The 19,933-nt window shown below is 46.1% G+C and overlaps 1 protein-coding gene across 1 annotated transcript in view; it reads left to right on the top strand.

Annotated features, from left to right (window-relative positions):
- lyst (lysosomal trafficking regulator) overlaps positions 1-19,933 on the top strand; it is a 68,976-nt gene that overhangs the window by 19,790 nt on the left and 29,253 nt on the right. Inside the window, exons 6-17 of the mRNA XM_080017131.1 lie at positions 780-2,880; positions 4,279-5,260; positions 5,357-5,518; positions 9,362-9,518; positions 13,620-13,840; positions 13,979-14,045; positions 14,510-14,619; positions 16,543-16,912; positions 17,666-17,822; positions 17,926-18,099; positions 18,378-18,538; positions 18,952-19,142. Coding sequence (XP_079873257.1) covers positions 780-2,880; positions 4,279-5,260; positions 5,357-5,518; positions 9,362-9,518; positions 13,620-13,840; positions 13,979-14,045; positions 14,510-14,619; positions 16,543-16,912; positions 17,666-17,822; positions 17,926-18,099; positions 18,378-18,538; positions 18,952-19,142 — 4,853 coding nt within the window. The remainder of the gene's footprint in view (positions 1-779; positions 2,881-4,278; positions 5,261-5,356; positions 5,519-9,361; positions 9,519-13,619; positions 13,841-13,978; positions 14,046-14,509; positions 14,620-16,542; positions 16,913-17,665; positions 17,823-17,925; positions 18,100-18,377; positions 18,539-18,951; positions 19,143-19,933) is intronic.

The raw sequence follows: 19,933 nt of genomic DNA, 5'->3' as shown, positions 1-19,933 counted from the left end.
ATTTTTTTTTAGCAGATTGATTGTAATACAGACATTTGGACTACTTTGTATTACTTTAGAAAAAATGTCCAGTATGAGCATTATAACATTTTCATTACTGGACCTTAACACACTGAAACCGATGAAACCTGACCTTCACTACAATCGGTCAAAAACGGTATGCTTTCCCTTTCAACGACTCCGATGCAAAACCATATCATCATCATTTCAAGAAAGCTTTGTTCATTCAGTTAATTTAAGTTAAGTTCATTTGAATTTAAAAGCTGTCACACACCCAGAAAGCACTAGTGGTCGCAGTGACCAGTGGTGCCATCCTCAGGATAACCAAGTTATTTAGTGTTGAAGTGCTAACCCTTTCTAACGTGGACTCTAGACATTTTCTATCTTATTAATTCCTGCGTGTACACCGAATGTGTCTTCCCATGTGTAAAGGACCATTCAGGTTCCTCATGTTACACCATCCTAAATATTGTGTTGTTTAAATGATTAGTAAGAAATTTCTTATTTCATTGGTAATCTTGTGAGCTGAAGTTTGAATAATTGTTCAAACAAGTCATTCAAATCATAATGAAGTTGTTCTCTCTCCTGGAAACTTGATTTATTGAAATCACTTTTATGTGTTCAGCCTAACATTGTCACAAGCATCAAATCTGACATAGATTTGTTTGCAAATTTAATAATTTCTATACGTAAACTAAGTTTCATTTGCAAATTTGGACAGCGTGGAGTAGTTATTTAACTTCCACGCACTGAAAAAATTTGTTGTTGTGTGTCGGCAGATTTCACCCTGCCGCCCCTGCTGGAGGTGTTCCTCAGCCGCGAGGTAAAACTGGTCCCTCTCAGAGCAGGACACAAGACCGGCACAGATGCCCAGAGCACCAGCAAGAGCTCTCACTCTGGCAGCAGCACGTGGAAGTCGGGGAGGTTGCGCAGGACCGCTCAGAGATACTCTGTGAGACATGCGCGCAAGTCTCAGATTTCAACGTCAGATTCAGACGCCAACGCTGAAGACAGGACCGTCCCGGGTCAGAGTGGTACGAGAATGCGCCGGTCCCATGGCTCTACCGTCCGTGTCAGCTGCCAACATCATCGCTCGGAAGCCTCGCAGACATTGCCCAGCACTGTGGCAGAAACAATGAGCACTCCCTACCCCCATACCAGAGCCCCCGGCTCCCAGACACTGGCTGCCGAAACCCTGACGGACCCAGCCGCCATGTCCATTTTCAACCGCATGGAGAACTCGCCCTTCGACCTCTGTCACGTGCTGCTCTCCCTGCTGGAGAAAGTGTGCAAGTTTGACATGAGCATCAACCACAACCCGGGCCTAGCAGTCAGTGTCGTGCCCACCCTGACAGAGATCCTGACAGAGTTTGGTGACTGCTGCGGGCCAGGGGGAGGGGGAGGAGGCGGAGCAGTGGCCGAGGAGCTGGCGGGAGGCTGGACGGAAGAGCCCATCGCCCTGGTCCAGAGGATGCTACTACGCACCATCTTGCACCTGATGTCGGTGGATGTAGGTCAGAGCGAAACGCTTCCTGACAGCCTGAGGCGCAGCCTCACCGACTTGCTCCGGGCCACCCTCAAGATCCGCGGCTGCCTGGAGAGACAGGCTGACCCTTTCGCTCCTCGACCAAAGAAGACCCTGCAGGAGGTCCAGGACGACTTCTCCTTCTCCCGTTACCGCCACCGGGCTCTGCTGTTGCCAGAGCTCTTGGAGGGGGTGCTACAGGTGCTGTTGGGTTGCCTGCAAGCCTCCACCCCCAACCCGTTTTTCTTCAGCCAGGCCCTGGAGCTCATCCACGAGTTCATACAGCACCGCGGCCTCGAGCTGTTTGAAGCTACCGTGCTTCGGTTAGAGGGACTCGCCAGGGCAAGGGATTCAGAAGTCGGAGGCGAGGCTTTGGAGAAGCTTCGCGGTCTGATCGCAGGGGTGCTAAAGATTATTAACGCTGTCAAGAAGGCTAAATCGGAGCAGCTGCACCAGTCAGTGTGTGCCCGGCGTCGGCACAGACGCTGTGAATACTCTCACTTCCTGCACCACCACCGGGATCTGTCTGGGCTGCCCGTGTCCGCCTTCAAGCAGGCTGCTCGACGGAACCCCTTTGAAGAGGAAGGTGAGGGAAAGGATGGTATAGATGGTGATGCTGTGCACTACCCAGAGCGTTGCTGCTGTCTGGCTGCCTGCGCGCACCAGTCTCTGAGGCTGCTGCAGCGGCTCTCGCCCAGTGGACCCGCCGTCTTACAGGTGCTGGCAGGGGTGCAAGCTGTGGGGATCTGCTGTTGCATGGACCCACGCTCAGTGGTGGGACCCCTGCTGCATGCCTTCCAAGCCCCAGGTCTGCGCAGTTACCAGTCCCACATCCTGAGTGTCCTGGCCAGGCTGATCTTGGACCAGCTCGGTGGTGGGCAGCCCTCAGAGAAGGCCAAGCTTGCTTCTTGCAACATTTGCACATTGGACAGGAGTCAGCTGCCAGGGCTAGAAGAGACCCTGCAGCAGGGGGAGCACTCTGCCGCTTCCCTCAGCTTTTCGTACCGCTCACAGGGCATCTTGCCCAGCGGAGGTGGTGCAGAGGACATGCTTTGGAAGTGGGATGCACTGGAAGCCTACCAGGAGCTTGTGTTTGGTGAGGACTGGCAGCTGAGTCAGCAGATAGCTGGCCATATTTGCCACTTGACCCTGCGGGGCAACGCTGTAGTGCAGTGGCAGCTCTACACGCATATCTTCAACCCAGTGCTGCAGAGAGGGGTGGAGCTGGCCCACCATGCCCAACAACTGGGTGTGTCGACTGTCTGCACTCAGGTCTGCAGCTACCACACCCAATGCTTGCCTGTGGAGGTGCTCCTCATATATCTTCAAACATTGCCTGCCCTCCTCAAATTAAGGTGAGTTTTTTTGTGTGCATTTCTCATGTGTTTTCTACCTCTCATAAGCCCCTTTCACACATAGTTCCCGGTAAATTACTGGGACGCGCGCTGGCCGAGGTGGGATCTTTCATTCCGATTCACGGGGTCTTTCATAACTTTCATTGCGCCTCGGGTTTGTGGGTTTCGTACTCAGAATCTGAGCCATTTTCGAGCATGCAAAGTGAGAAAGCGAAAAGCCTTGCACAGGTGCAAGGCTGGGTCTCACTGCCATGGACACTCACACACTTACTCCCTCTCCCGATTTTGGATTTTACTGTCGACACGGTCGTTTAGGCGGCACATTTTAACACCCCTAGTTTGTACATGTGTTTAAATACCATAAATGCACTGGATAAGAATAAAAAAAGGTTTTTATAATAAAATATTTTTTCAGGGGACAGTACCCCTAACCCTAACCCTTGGCGTTGAATATATTGCTTAATATAGCACTTATATACACCTGTATATAGCTTTATTGATTCTTAGAAATCCTCAAATATATTAATAATTTAGTTCACTAAGATTGAGCTCACAACTCAACATTGTGGCCTTTTTTAATCTAACAATTTTGATGCTGCTGTGGTGAGAGACAACAATGACTATTAATATGCATGTGTCTAAAAATAGATAGATTGGCTATATTGAGTCGCCTGTGAAGAATTTATTGTACTATTTACAGAATTTATTGAATAACCTGGGTCTAGTCAATTTGATGCTGTATTTTTTCATAACAAGTGAGCATTTGATTGTCTTGAAAACGAAAGCAAACATAATCTAGCCCATTATTATAATCTCACCACCTCTCCCACTTCTTCATCACTGCTGGCTTTTTAAATATTTCCCTGGGCTTCCGCTTCACTTTTCTTATTATTTCAAGCAGTAATGCAATCTGATGTTGCAAGTTGCACCATCATATCCTTTTAAATAAAGGCTTGAGCAAGAATCCATTTTGATTAGTCAAATTGGTTCGGTCATGCTTTCCATGGGCAGATTCAATTGAATACTGTTTCTGCTGATGTTTTCCAGCTGTCATGCCAGTTAAATTTTGAAAGCCATTTCTTTTTTTTTTTTGTAATTTTCAATATTTTTCCATTAGGCAGTTAGGATAGCCATTACTACATTTTAAGGGGTTTGTCTTTACATTACTATTTGTTCTTGTTTGTGTAAATGGCTTCTTAAAAATGTGACATCCTGTTTAATGGTCTATCATCATCTTGAGTCGTATGAGGATGGAAGCAATCTTCCCCTGACTTTCCCTCAGAACTAATTAAGCCTTATGAATAGGCATTGCCTTATGCAAGTATGTGTAAGCATTAGTATTGTGTTTTCGTATGTTGTTTCATTTGATGTAGCATTTTTGCTGGTTTTGCTTTGCAGGGTTATCAGAGACCTTTTTATCAGCTGCAATGGACTGAACCAGATAACAGAGCTCATTCACCTGGACCAAACACGCTCTTGGGCTCTGAAGGTCTTCGAGATGCTGATTCTCAGCGTAGGTGAACAACAGGCTGACGGAGTGCTTCAGGAACTGGAGAGTGCTGACGCCCAAGAACGGGAGGCAATCTTGGGCCTTGCTGAGGAGGTTGGATCTCAAGGCACCGGGGAGGGCCCGCAGAGCCTTAGCAAGTTCTACGAAGGCCTAAAAGAGGCTTGCCCCCGGCGTAAGAGTGGAGGCGGGCTGGGCGTCGGTCCGGGTCGCAGCCGGGCGGCGATCCACCTCAACACTATCAACCTCTTTCTCTGCGTGGCCTTCCTTTGCGTCAGCAAGGAGGCCGACTCAGACCGGGACTCAGCTAACGACTCTGAGGACACGTCTGGTTACGACAGCACAGCCAGTGAGCCTTTAGGGGGGCGGCTACCCTGCCTGTCCCCGGAGAGTGTGGCTCTGCCCTCCAAAGAGCAGGTCAGACGGGCGGCCGACGTCTGGTCGGCATGCCGCTGGATTTATTTAGCCAGCCCTGTGTTCCAAAGGCAGTTCTTTAGGCTCGGCGGCCTGGATGCGTGCTCGCGCCTCATGACCATGGTCATACAGAAACTGACCTCAAAGACCAAGGATGGGAAGGCCAAGAAGAAGAGGGACAGTAAGGGTAAGACCATCCCATCGAACCCAGAGTCCCCGGCTCCAGCCACGGTGCCTGGCGAGCCTTGTCCTGCCTCCCTGGGAGTGGCGGAGATCACCCAAGATGCAGCCGACACTCTCACCACTGGCGTGACTGAGGTAAAGAGTAAAGATCCAGCCAAGAAGCTCGAGGAGGAGTGGCCGTTACAAAGCATTCGTCTCCTTGAGGCCCTGTTGGCGATTTGTCTACACAGCGCTAACTCGGCCTTGCAGCGGATTGAGCCCGAACTTTCCTTTCAGGTATGAGGTCTACCCATTGTATATAAATGTAAAAACCACTGTACTTTAACTGCATCCATAGTTAAAGTAATCCTCAACCCAATCCCCCCACTGCAGTTGCAGTCCGTGGAAGAGACCCTGTGTGAGGTGAGAGACCAGCTTTCTCGCTCCGGCGTAGTGAACTCTGACATGGCCAAGCCCCTGTTTGACTCACTGCTCAGAGTGGCGCTGGCTCAAGTCTCCTCCTGTCCCAGTCCCCCAGAGGAGAAGCCAGACAGGGTGAGTCTCTATTTTGGCCCAGGGATCCCTAAGCTGCCTGACTTGTTGAAACTACTGTATGTGCTTGCTTTTTCTAGCCATGTTTGGATTTAGCTGAGTATGCTTCTATAAATTTTAGTGCTTTGACTAAAATCCAGATTGATCTTAGTGAACTGAGAGTCTGGTTATTGTGGGTTGTAATCTCGATTTAGTCCATAGAAATGGGAGAAATTTTAGTCCCCAGAAATTGTGGCTCTTCTGGGAGACTTCTAAACAGTAATACTAATACAGTGGCTGTGTTTTTTTTTATCGATCAGCACTAGGGTTTAATATTTTTCCGAAAATGAGACGTTTTGTATCCTGGAAAAAGAAGCACACTATGCCGGGAATTCTCGGAAATGGACTTGTTTTCAGCTATTGTCAAAATGCATTGGTCATATATTAGCAACACTAAATGAAACAAGGAGAAATATGGGTTCCCTCCCTGACCGCTTTAGTGTATTATTGGGTTGTATTAATAATTTTTAATGCATAAGAACACCATTTTTATTAATCAACATTAGAATGAACACAATATAAACTTCAACTGTCAGAGTCATGCAGAAAGGAGGCAAACAGCAGACCTTTCGCTCGAGGACGACATCCCATCCTGTTTGCGAGGGCAGGAGAGAGTGTCAGACCCTCCCGCCAGAGAGATACAGCAAGACTCCTCTCACCGGGAAGTGAGTGGACCATGAGGGTCGACCTGGGGAAGCAGCTCCAGTTCCCCAGGGAGATTGTGGAAACAGCCCTGCGGCCAGACCTCATCATGTGGTCAGAGGCTTGTAAGACAGTCCTCCTGGTGGAACTCACTGTACCATGGGAGGGAGGTATGGAGGCTGCTTATGAGCGGAAGCGCGCCAAGTACTCTGATCTGGCGGCAGAGTGCAGGGAGGCGGGCTGGAAAGCTGTTATCTGCCCTGTGGAAGTGGGGTGTAGGGGCTTCGTAGGTTCCTCAACTGCTCGTCTACTCCGCGACATAGGATGTACAGGAGCGGGGCATCGGAAAGCCATGAAAGAGCTGGCAGAGGAGGCGGAGAAAGGCAGCTTCTGGCTGTGGCTAAGGAGGAAGCAGAAGGGTTGGGGGACAAACACCTAGGGCATCATCAGGGGGTGGCGGCGACAGATCCCTGCCATCGCACCGCCACCGCGAGACGTACTGGGGTTAAAGGTGCGAAACGTTGATGAGTGGTGGTCCCCAGCTGATGACCCGTTTAGGCCCACAGAGGTGTTCAGTGGGGTGTCACAGCACACCTGTTCAAAAGGCACTGGAGGAGGTGCGTCAGGCAGCAATGCCCGGCAGGAATACCAACACCTGTATCTTGAAATGCAAACGCAGCTTGAATTTTGCTATAGCCGGGAATCCTGCGAGGAATATAAAATGCCAAGTTCATTGCCTGTGATCTGTCTGTTGAGTACAACCTCATGGATGGAAGTGATATTTGACAATTCTTCATTTTATAAACAAAGAAAATTTATTTAGCGTTTTGTTGAGCTGAGACGGATTCCATATTCTGTTAGTGCGCAGAGGCTGCTGGTGCTGGTGCGCACTGCGAGCCTCCTGAACCCAAGCAATGTTAGATGTAGTAATAGTCAATGATCACTCAAAGTTAACAGAACATTTATTTATTTTTACTTCAGCATTTCAAAGTTACACTGTGCAATTGTGCATCTAAGCCAATACTGTGAACTATCCCTGCGGGCTTCATGTCGTGCTTCATGTGCAAAATGCAAATCAACATTTTAAGTACAGGGCAGGCCTACAAGAGTGCTGTTTCATCATAACAAAATATTAGGCTATAAAACATTAAAGATAGGCCTATGCAAAAATAGAATATAACAAAATGGCCTGTAATAATTCAGAATTTACTACATAATCAAACAAAATTTGATTAGGTCTATTATAAATAAAACAGAGAGGGGCCACTCATGAATCAAACAAATATCACCTGAAATACAACAAAAATACTTTGTGTTTATTAATTACAATAAGCGTTCAGTGCACCTGTTGCATACACTTAAAATAATTTCTTAAAACATGAAAACATATGCAATGCATACGTTTTAAGAAAGTAAACTTTAGACCTACATGTTTTCTAAATATTGGCCTATTCCAGTATGTTCTAAATGTTATAAAATAAAAACATTTAAAAATCCTCTTTTCTTGTTATTATATTTCCCGGGAAATTGTTTGGATGGGCAGTCCAGGGAAATCCCGGGAATGCCCATAAACCCTAGTCAGCGCTAGGGGGTCACATGTTAATTGTGGACCTTTTGCTTGATGTTAACCATATCATAATTATTTTACACATTCATTACTAGATACAGAGGTAAATACCTCCAGTATAGAGATCTGCATTGACAGGCCTTAACACATTTACATTTGATATTTATGGTGTGCTCTGGCCATCATATCCATAGTATTCTCCTAATTAATCGTTAGTACTAAGAGCCTGGATATGAGCTGCTGTGCTTCCTACACGTGTCCAACTGTCCAAACACAAGCCTTTCATGGAATAAGTAATAAGGCCCCGAGGTTTGTCAACAGCACTGCTGCTCTGTGGCCCAACGGGTTTTTTAAGCTTCTTACAGCGTCTTACAGCAGTGAGAAAAAAATCATACCAACACAGCCCCAGAAGCAAATAAGTGCCATGAAGTTGTTTATGGGAGACGGTGAGGAAAAATAAAATATAAAAGGTTGTGTTTGTGTTTCAGCTGGAAATACGCAGAGAAAAGGTTCCTGCAAGCATAAAGTTGTGTTGTTGTTTTTTTTTTGTTGTTTTTTATTTTATTTTTATTTTTTTCCTCCCTCTGGGTTGGATGTCATCTGACTTTTTGGTTGATGTCCTCTTTTTGAAATGACTTTGCTGTGTGATAGCGGCTTTGTCTCCCACCTCAGGGTCCTTCATTTATTCCCCCCACCCCGCCCCCCCGACTCTTAATGCCTGCCGGACTCAGGCAGTTCCAAGACAGAGGAATTTAGTGTTTATATAACAGTTTTACAGTTTTCATGAAAGCTTAGCTCTTTCTTAACGTGCTTGTGCTGCGTAAAATAAAAAAAAATTGTCGTTTACTTCGGTGTCACAGCTTTTGGCAAAAGCATTTCTTGTGAAAGCACTTGGAGTTGGTTGTCCCCGATACTAATTCAACCTGGGCTTGTTTACAATAATCACTGGGTTCACAGCTTAATTGGTGAACTTGCTTATAGGAGTGGATGTGCTTGTCTGCGTCTGTGCATAGATGACTGACCAGCTGAACACTTCAAGGAACGGGCTTGTGTGGGTGCCTTGCTAGTCAGCTGATATCGGTCTTATGACCAAAATCTTGTACTTTTTTGCTCTATCACTTGAAATCATTTCTCCAGCCATTCTTCCACCGCATTTGTAGTGGGAATGTCGGCCGCTCGTTTTGTTCTATTCTGCTAGTTTCTCTGTCAGTATTTTATTTTTGTTGGGGGTTTTGTTTGTTTCTTTTGCGGGGGCCTTTTCTCTGTGAAGGATGGGGTAAGGTCAAGATTGTACATTTGATCCAGGCTAATGTTTGTAATGTTTCACATATTCATTTCACGTTATTGTTGTGTCTCTGTCTCTCTCTCTCTCCCTCCCTCCCCCTCCCTCCTCTCTCTCTCTCTCTCTCTCTCTCTCTCTCTCCTCTCTCTCTCTCTCTCTCTCTCTCTCTCTCTCTCTCCTCTCTCTCTCTCTCTCTCTCTCTCTCTCTCTCTCTCTCTCTCTCTCTCCTCTCTCTCTCTCTCTCTCTCTCTCTCTCTCTCTCTCTCTCTCTCTCTCTCTCTCTCTCTCTCTCTCTCTCTGTCTCCCGGCCCGTCAGAAGCTGCAGGTGTCAGTGGAGCGCGTGGCCCAAGCGGGGGACCTGTCGGAAGAGGTAGAAGAGGTGCAGGCCTGCGACGCCAAGGCCCCGGGGGAGGAGGAAGGCTACGACGCCGACAGCGAGAGCAACCCTGATGACATGACCAAGCAGGAAGACGGTAGGCGCTCCTACAGTACGCTACCGCTTCCACAGCGCATGCACACACACGCTCACACATGCACACATGCAATGTGTCCAATGCATTTGTGCTAATGAATTGAGGAAAGCTCTGCTGTTACATTGTTAGATTGAATTTATATGAATGGAACTGCTACTCGGCTCTCCTGGGACTTGACACGTTTTCTTCACTTTTATGTTGTTTGTGCTTGTAAAACCTTTTAGAGGTAGGGGTTTTTTTTGTTTGTTTTTTTTTTAGTTTTTTTTTTACTTTACCCAGGTTTTGCTTCTCGATGTCTATTTTAAGGACACTGTAAATAACATGACTCTCCATCTGCCTCGGCCCACTGTTTATGTTGATGATAAATTTCAGTTGTCTAAACTTGATGGATTGAGAGGTCATGTGCTATTCTCAACCTCTCAGACAGTGAGTGATTTATTCCTGGGAAATGGCCAGTAACCCCCCCCCCCGATTGGGATAATCAGTCATCCTGCTTTAAGATGCATTGACTCTCTTCCTCAAGTTGGTGGTGGTTTTGCAGTCAAGCGGACACTTAAGGAGGTCATCACAAGACTTCTTCTCTGTCTGGTTGAGTTGGCATGTGGCCAAAAATCATGATTGTCTAAGCTTTTTTATGATTATTATTTTTAAACCTTCTCAAATTACATTGCATAAAATCCTGTAATGAGCCGAGCCGTGTCCATTGGCTGTTTGTGTTTCTGTCAAACACAGTGGGTTTTCTGTTGAGATTCTTGAAAAGTGCCTATACAAAGACATGAAAAGACCCGACATCAAACTTAAGTAACGAGTTACGAAATGAATAAAGAAATGTGCCCATCTGCATACGGTATTTGTTTATGTCACAGAAGTTACAGGGAGGGGAAGGGGTATTATTTGACCCCATTCATTGAGACGCTTTGCGATGGGGAAGGAGTTGCACCTAGAGGTTATAAGAGGGTAATTTCCATCCTGGAGTCTTTGCATGACAGAGGGTTTGCACACACGCCACCCGCAGGACATAAACACGCACCATTAGACGAGCCCGCTGAAGCCCTGCCATCCACAATATGGGACAAAAGTGGTAACAAGGTGTGTTTGAGGTGGTAGATTTTCTACACTCTTCTAATCATCACAGCTAGCATGTGCATATCAGACATGATAGTCACTCAGTGGCCACCACACTAGGTAACTGATTTTAATAGAGATGTGTCACCAGGGGGAAATAATTGTGGCGTGTAGTTGAGATTTTGAGATTTTTCCAAGTTCTAGGGTTGCCCTGTAAAAGTGGATGAGTCGAACAGTCATCAGTCGGACTCCCGTCAGCAGACTGAGATTCTTCAACTCGAGCGGTGTTTTTCTCAGTAAGTGTGCATTGTAACAGGATAAAACAGATAGAAGCTTACAAAATGCACAGGGATAACATTTCAATGGGGAAGGGGAATCATAAATATATTTTTATATCTGGACACGGACTTGAACACGGCTCTCCGTGGGCCCCGATCGCCGAGCCCCGTTCCTCCAAATAAAACAACTAAAAACAGTGTGGGGGCGGAGCACGGAGGAAGGGGGCAGGACACGGAGACCCGTTAAGATTATTTTCTGAGCATAACGAATGGAGAGGGGGTGGTCGGGGAGAGAGTCACAGATAAAGTGTCCCCATTACACGTGGTCCGTTCCATACCGTTCCATACACATTGTTACGTTCCATAAGGAGACATAAAATATAATAACCTGCATCTAAAATAAAAACACAGTGTTTTGGCGCGCCGATGATGGGCACCCCATCGCTGCTGCACATGTCGCTACCGTCTGAAAAGGGAGACAGGTGCACTCCCTCTCCACAACCCCCCTCAGGATGGCGCCCTAGGTGGCCTGTCTCGCTTATAGGAAGAGCATGGGTGACCATGAAATGTTGCGAGTGTGGGGATCGCACCGTGGGGAGCATGGCGGAGAACCCCAAGGCTCCCCGCCGGGAGCTCAAGCATCGCCCCAAGCACTCCCCCCTCCCCGCCGGCAACTCGGCATGGAGCATCCTCATCACCAGCAACTCCATGCTGCCGGTGCTCCGCGCTGCTTCTACTGTAGTGTTGGGTCGTTCAGGAACGATTTGATTCTTTTGAACGGCTCCAAATACTTTTTCTTTCAAGTTTTATAGTTGTGTGTGGTTGTTTGTTTCAGTTGCTGTCTCCTCTACTCTTTTGTTACGATCACACTGGCACCCTGACACGACCCATTTCCGACGCGTTCGTGATGTCACACGTGACGCAGCAGAAAAAAGGGCCATTTCTCCTGGCAATGGGAAAGGTGTCAATTGCCTATTTTTAGAAGGTTGACCCAGGTTTAAAAAAAAAAACAGGGTCAACCTTTATTTTGGTGTGAAAACGGTATAAGTTTGGCAGTTTTGTAGTGATGCTGAGTGGGTCTTGAAAATACAGGAAATCGGCATCTGCATGGAGGGTTATTTAGTGCTATTTATTGCGGCAGCTAGAAGAATGATTCAATGGAAAGAACAAAGGAGGAGGGACAGAGTAGGTGTCCTTGCCTGTGTCGTACAAAACAAGGCTTTTTCCCATTTGCAGAGAACAGAACCCTTATTTAATTTATAAACAACTCTCCCCAACTCAATTTATGGATCATTTTGAATAATTTGTTCATTAAAATGTCAAATCCTTTTTTTCTGCAAATGATTAATTAAGTTGAGTACAGGACGACCAATGAAAGATTCATACAAATGGAAGGATTATATATGTTAAGAAAAACCTGCAGTACAGAGGCATAAGTACATTAGTTTCAGCCTCTGGCTATCATCAGAGTATATCCCTAAACTTATAGTATATGTTAGCAATCTTTCAATCCAGGCCCTGTTAAAATGTTGGTTACCGTCATTTATAACTGTTGGTAGTACAAACCTGCCAAATGCTTCATTATTGGAAAAACTTCCCACTCTGTTGGAGCTTTTCACACTTTTCGAAAAAAACGGAAGCTCACAATATTGTCAGACAGTCTTAGAAATAGGGAAAAAAAAAAAAGGGGGCAGGGAGTTAAAGGACATTGGCTGGAGGTGGCCTTTCAGCAAAGGAGCACTGAAATGCCACCTTGAAGACGATTTACTGCAGAATGTGTTTTGGTTTTTTGCATTTTCATCCCTACATAATATAATCATTGTTTCCTCCCGACGTGATGCAAGGCAAGTATGCCTTCCAACCCCATGTGCTGGATCTTGTGACTTGTGTAGTATTTGTGTCTGCCAGCGCGCACAAACACACACTTACTCACACACCTCTCATAGCTTTCCTTCTGATTAGATGACAATCAACAAGTCTTTATTTGGCTTGTATAAACCCTGAGCCCGGATTTAGTTAGTAGCCAACGGCTTTTCCGCTCCGTGTCGGGCATTCCAGACTGTAGTTGAGCCTTGCCTAAGAGCCTTGGAAAGACCAACTAAATCCACTTACTGTTGGTTATGCCTACAGTAAGTGGAATTAATTGAGTAATTGAATTGATCTCATTTGAAAAAATTCTGATTAAATCTCTTTTTTCCAAAACAAGAGCAAGAGAGCGCGAGCCTGAGCTGAGCTGTTGTCCTTTGGAAAATACTCTTTCACGAGCGAGCCAATTTGTTTTGTTAACCCCCTAACCAGAGCTCCCGGTGAATGATGTCATCGTTTCTACCCCCCTACGTGTCGGCTATATTTAGCGAACGCATTGTTTTAGTGTTTGTTTATGCGTGCTTGGGTAATTGATTTCGAAAAAGGAACCGCGCAAGACGGCACAGGGAGCGAGAGTGAGTGTCATTAATAAAGGGGAGTTCTCAGAAACTGCTGAAACAGCGAGTAGAGGTGCACTCTCTCGTGTAAATCATAAGGGAGTCCCCATGCTCCCTGGGGTTGGAGGATAATTCATTTTTATGACCCGCCTCCAAGACGGGACTTTGGAGTGCGGCTGCACTCACACAGGGAATGCCTCTGGAAAAATATTTTGTACAATTTCTTTCACTCTGATGTCTGCACAAATCCCCTGCATCTCCGCCTCGGTAGGGCATTGGTTTGGGTTTTGTCCCCCGGTACCTCACCGCCGTTTTTCGGCCTTTGACTCCCACAGGAGCCAAGGCGGAGACGGCCCCGCTGCAGGAGTGCACGTTCCGAGGGGCGGCCTCGGAGGGCCCCGGCCGCGGAGCGCTGCTGTTCCCGGAGATCTGCACCATGGAGCTTCAGCTGCTGGCCGCTGGCTCACCGGACCTGGAGGTCCTGGGTCACGTCTTCCATAGTCTGCTGGGGGCGGTGCGTGCCAACCCCCACAACGCCGCCCTGCTCTACGACCAGGTCAGACGGATGAATTCTCCCTTTCATGCTTTTATTCTTCTTCTACCACCTTGAGCATCAATCTCTCTCTCTCGCTCTCGCTCTCTGTCAATCGCTTCTTTTTTCCACCCAGCTGACATTACGCTCTGGCCTTTACAGGGTGGAGTCAAAACCATCCTGTCCGGCTTCAGCAGCATCCTCAGCCAAACGGATGCCTCTTTGGAAGGTGACGTTGTCCTAAATGGATGTAATCTTTTAATGGGTTTTTTTTTCAATCATTTAGAGCGATGTCACATAATGCTCCTTACATTAATATACTATTTCCATTTTGATTATGAGAATTTATTATTATTATTATTTTTGTCATTGAAGCATCATTACTTTCCAAAACATAATATTCAAAATAAAAATTTTTCTCAGTATTCAATATTTTATCAAGTTTTGCACCTATACAATGTTCTGCTTCGTCAAGCCTAGTCCTTTGTTTTGCTTTGCTTTGTTTTGTTTTGTTTTGTTTACCCCTGGCAAGACTTTTTTGTCCTCTTCTATCTAGTTCACAGTTGGATAACTCCAACGTGAGAAATGTGGACTCGATGCAGCTACTGTCCCTGCATGAGGTGTTCTTTTGCATGCCTCTCAGTGAGCGATTCGTCACTTTTTAAATAATGTCCTCTTGATTCCTCCATTCAGATTGCCAGTCTGTGCTCGTAGAGCTGCTGGTTGCCATGGTGAGCCAGCGGATCACAGCGGAGGAACTGGCCCTACTCATTCGCCTCTTCCTGGAGAAGACCCCACCGATCGTAAATACCAACCCTTACTTGTCGCTCAGATACACTTTTACTGTAGCTGCGGTTTCACAGTGGGAGCAGGGTATCCTCAGAAGGATTTGTCTGACCGTCGGTAATGACATCATTGATTTTGGTTCGGTTCCTAATAAAAATATTTTTTTTCCCGATACCAATTTTTTTCATACCCATCTTTTGAGTAAGGTGTCATATTTTGTTTTAAAATAACGACATTATCTGCCCAGCTTTTTAAGAGAAATTGATTTTAAACAAATTGAATTTTAACAGAGTGATGACACAATTTTTTTTATGGCTCACTGACGCTAATGAGATAAACTACTTTGGTATCGAACTTCAGTATTGAATGCCACAAAATGTTTCCATGCTTTAATAGTATAATGCAATTCAGCTGATCTGCATAGTGCATGTGGTATTATTTGAACATAGTTATTTTGTGAAATGATGTTGTGAAGTCTGTAATATCAACCATGCATTCATGTGCAGGCACAAATAAGTTGAGGTCCGAAGTTTCCTCTTCTCCCTTGCTTGTTGGAACTCGTAAACACCCCCCCCCCCTTCCCCCGGGGCCAGTTTCATCCATTCCACTATCAGCACCAATGTGCCAACAAGGGTGGTGTTACATCGCATGGTCACGACTTGTTGTTAATTGGAATCTGGCACTACGCCGTGTATATATAACCCTTTTCTGAGAAATTAAGTCCTTATTTTTAAACGTGTGAACACCATGACGCTTGGCCCACGTTTTGGAGCTCCACTTTACCTACAGCACCAGTGTACCACGCTCGTGTCTAATGGACTTTGTGACTTGGATCTTCATCGTCACCCAAATGTAGAGCTGGATCCAAAGCAATTTCTCTAGGGGGAGGTTGACGTTTTGAGTTGGCTTGTTGTTTCTTTCTTTTGTTGTAGATTGTGACACCACGCTAAGAGTTTTGGAGAAAACAAACGTGCATCCTTGGGGAGGATGTTACTAAGCAACGCGGCTGACGCAAATTAGACTTGAAAAAGACTTGAAACATTTACAGAAATTGACAGAACAAGTGCGAACAGAGAGACATTTTAAAGAAATTTTCCATTTTTGGGGGAAATGAGCTCTTTGTCCATCTTACTCAGATTCAGAGGAGCAGGTCGATGCCAAATGTCATCCCTATGTGTCCAGGACTGAGATATTGACGGAGCTGCACGCTTACTGTGTTCATTATTTTAATTAATCATCCCTTGTGATAATTAGAGCAATACGAAGATGGTTTAGTATTTATTTGATCCTTCTTTCCATTCTTTCTTTCTTGTTGGTATCAAGTTGAAAACCGGGCCCCCAACAGAATGTCGTTGAATATCCCATGCTGTGGAGTGTGTGTGGGTTGACAGGTGTTTGAGGGTTCCTTAGATAGATTGGCCATCTGCATTTTAACACTCCGCTGCATTATTACTTCAACCACGCACGCTGGCACACACACACACACACACACACACACACACACACACACACACACACACACACACACACACACACACACACACACACACACACACACTACAGTTTTTCCTTGGCGTATGTACGTTTTTCGTTATACCTCAAAAAGGGATCATCAGAGCTACGCAATCAGTTCAAATAATGGAAAAAATGCTTGAATTAGATATTAGAAAGGGATAATTTCACTTGATCAAATGTCTTGAAAGAAAATTCTCATCAGGTGGTCTTGAAATGTCTTCTTTCAGAGTGTAGCGCTTAAAATGTCGGCTGATAAATCCTTTTAGAGTATAAGACATTCTTTTTTTCAAGTGAGATAGCTGAAGACATAATCACACACAATTCTAAGCCAGCCAATTTCTCTCACCGGGAAAGGAATCTTGGCTTGTACCAGTCTGTTTAATCTGAGATAATTACTGGGGTTGTCTGCTCTCGTGATCCGCCAGGAGATCTTGCTGAAGGGCGTCCTCCAGATCGTGGAGGCCAACATGCACATGGAGCCCCTTCACTTCCTCTCCTTTCCCATCGTCCTCGGGGCCTCCGCGCCTGCAGGAGCGTCCCCCGGCTCCAGGGCCAACGGTGCCGTGGGGGGCAAAGGCGCGGGGCTTCTCTGGAAGGGCAAGCTGTCTCCCGCCCGCAGGGAGGGCGACACCGAACCCCGACCCGGCCACCTCCGAATCTCCCCCTGGCACGTCTCCCCGCTCCACCTGCCCCTGGTGGGGCAGAACTGCTGGCCCCACATGGCCAGCGGCTTCAGCGCCTCCATGTGGCTGAGAATGGCAGAACCGGACGAGAAGGAAGGGGACAAAGACAAGGGTGAGCGAGGCCTCCTCTGCCTGTGCACTGCTTCCCTTCAAGATGCTGTAGTAGTGACACGTTTGAATGAGTCACTCCCACTGCTCTGGGTTTGGACATAGGTATTGAGGCTACCATTACATCTTCCCTGTCTTGGGAGTAGTTCCTGTGGTAATTGTGTTCTTTTAAAATAGAATACCAGGCTTATACAAGTAGCCTCGTCATGGTACAGTACGAGTCACCTTTCGACCTGTTGTTGCGGCGAATTCAAAGCAGTCTTAAGGCTAAGGCAATACTGAATTTGAACACTGGCATGGGGTAGTAAGTTTGTTATAAGCCTTCGCCATGGACCGCTAAACAGCGAAATTCCAGACAGTGTGTGTGATCTGGCAGCTACAGCGGCACCATATTAATGAACAAGGATCCCAATATTATTTGATGAATAGATTGACGGAGTCAATCTTCTGTGTCAATAATTTGAAGATATTTTTGGAATGGCTATTGGCGCTTCCATAATAATAATCACACACAAAAATATTTGAGAAAAGGCCATTAGTAATGTGGCTGTTATGATCAAGCAGGGAAGGGCCTTGATTAGAACAGCTCGAATCTCTGAAGTAAAAAAAATAAAATAAATAAAAAAGGGTTCCTTTACCTTAATGAATACTTAAAGACAACATTTAAGCCCTGTAGATCTGCGCTACGGTGAAGTGAGCTTTTATCCGAGCGCTGCAGTCGGCGCAAGAGTTGAACTGACTGTTGACGTTGTTTCAGAAGCAGCAAGGGCGTCCGCAGCAGAGGTCCAGAACGGCACCTCTCAGGCTGGCCAGAAAGTTGTCGACGAGGGCCTCGTGCACGTTCTGTCCATGGGTTCCAAGGCGCTGATGCTTCAGGTGTGGGCCGACTTCCGCAGGGGCTCGCTCACGTTCAGGTGACGTCAAGTGATTTTTTTTTTGCGTACATTGCAGGACCACGTGTGACTTTTTCTTTGAGAAACAATCCTGCGGCTTTCACTTATGCTCACCTCTCTCCAGAATTTGTATAGACCCAAATGATGAAATAAAGGCAGGCCTTTTGGCCCAGGCCGAGTCCGCCAAGGAACTGCTGAAAGCCGGCCAGTGGCAGCACCTGGGTCTGACTTACAGCCAGCAGCCGGAGGGGAAGAAGAATATTCGAGGTCGCATCGCAGTCTGGGTGTGTGGAATCAGGTGGGGCAACGGCAATCTATTTCTATAGTGTTTGCGGTCATCCGGAGTGTCCCCCCAGAAACAAATCTATGCACTGCTTTAATTACTATTAGTACGATCTGAAAGATAAAATCAGTGCATTAAACCTTCTTTCAAAAAGAGCCTCTGAACATCTCATAATACTTACATCTGTAATACCCCTTTCCTTTAATGACGGCCGAGTTGAGCAGACGTTTTCATTCGTTGACTAGTCAAGACGATCTCTTGGATTGAACTCATGCCCTCGACTCCTGCTTCAGGGTGGCTGAGATGTCCCTGGACTATACGCTTCCCAGGAAGTCCAGCCTGTCTTCGGACAGCAACAAGACTTTCTGCATGCTGGGACACTGCGTTCTGTCCACCGAGGAGCTGCTCCGGCCAGCGGTTCGCTGGAACATGGGAACCGTGCTCCTTTTCAACGGTACCAATCCGTGATCGGTGACGCTCCGGTCGCCGCCAAGCACCCATAATCCTTCCTCCCCCATCCCCCACCACCACCACCACTCATAATCCCTCACGGACCGCATCTATGTATCGCCCGCGCGCTTAATCTAACTTAATCCTCTCTCTTCTTTTTTTAATCTTTAATGTGGATTCAGTGATAAACCCTGGTGATAAAGACTGGCATCCATGCAGAACACAAAGTCTGATAATGATGTATACAGTATGCCACTGTAATAGGGTTCGTCACTTTATATGGTTGAATTAGACCCAAAGTGCAAAAACCGCAATGTAAAGATTTGACTCTGGGTAGTAAAAAAAAAAAAAAAAAGAGATTTTCATGGAGAGGCCATAATTGTGATTTTTATCTATGATTGCCTCCATGTTTTCCAGGCGCTAGAATAGGGTCAGAGGAGGCGTTCCACCTGTACGCCAGCGGGCCCGACCTGACCTCCGTGATGCCGTGCAAATACGGCAAACCCAGCGGAACCTTCTCCAAGTACGTGACTCAGGAAGGGCTGAAATGCGAGCATGTGCGAGAGCTACTGATGAAGAGCAATAATGTGGATACTTCGGCGCTCGTGGTAGGTGATTTTTTGTTTTTTTCTGTTTGTTTTCCCTCAACCCTACCTTTTTTCTTTGCTTGCATTACACGAGTGGTTCCCAAACTTTTTACAGTCCGGTACATACTTATATTATACAGCCTATATTAGACAGTGTGAGTTATCGATAATTTTGCTCTTTATTTAGCCATCTCACATGCTGTATAAAACCCTATTCGCCCACCAGCTCAGGCATACAGTCAACTTGTGACGTTTCAGTCTTAAATAGTTTTCCATTCAGTTCAGATTCAGTTCATTCAAGCGAGAAAAATATCACCCAAATGTATCGGCCGGTTTTTAAAAATTGAAATGGACTGGAATCGACGGGCTCAGAATTGCTCCGGACAAAAATTTTTCACCACTGTCCAGAATTATCCAAAATTTCAAATGTTGTGTCTTCACATTGTCATTACTTCATATGGTGGCTCAGGAGGTAGAGCTGGTCGTCTAGTAATCTAAAGGTTGCTGGTTTGATCCCAGACTCCTCCTGCTAGCATGCTGTAGTGTCCTTGAGCAAGATACTTAACCCCTAATTGCTCCTGATGGCTGCGTCCGTCGGTGTTTGAATAATTGTAAGTCGCTTTGGATAAAAGCGTCTGCTAAATGCAATGTAATGTAATGTTAAAAGTCATCCCTAGTGATTCTTGGCATAAATGCAAGACAATTCAAGGATTAGGAAATAAACAATTGTTTTGTCGTATAAACATTTGCTTTCATGCATGCATGTTGACTGAGAGTGTACTTTATTAAGGCTAGACAAATATGATATCAAT

The sequence above is a fragment of the Zeus faber genome (assembly GCF_960531495.2).
Source record: "Zeus faber genome assembly, chromosome: 16".
NCBI classification, from domain to species: domain Eukaryota; kingdom Metazoa; phylum Chordata; class Actinopteri; order Zeiformes; family Zeidae; genus Zeus; species Zeus faber.
This window is presented reverse-complemented; position numbering and strand designations above follow the sequence as displayed.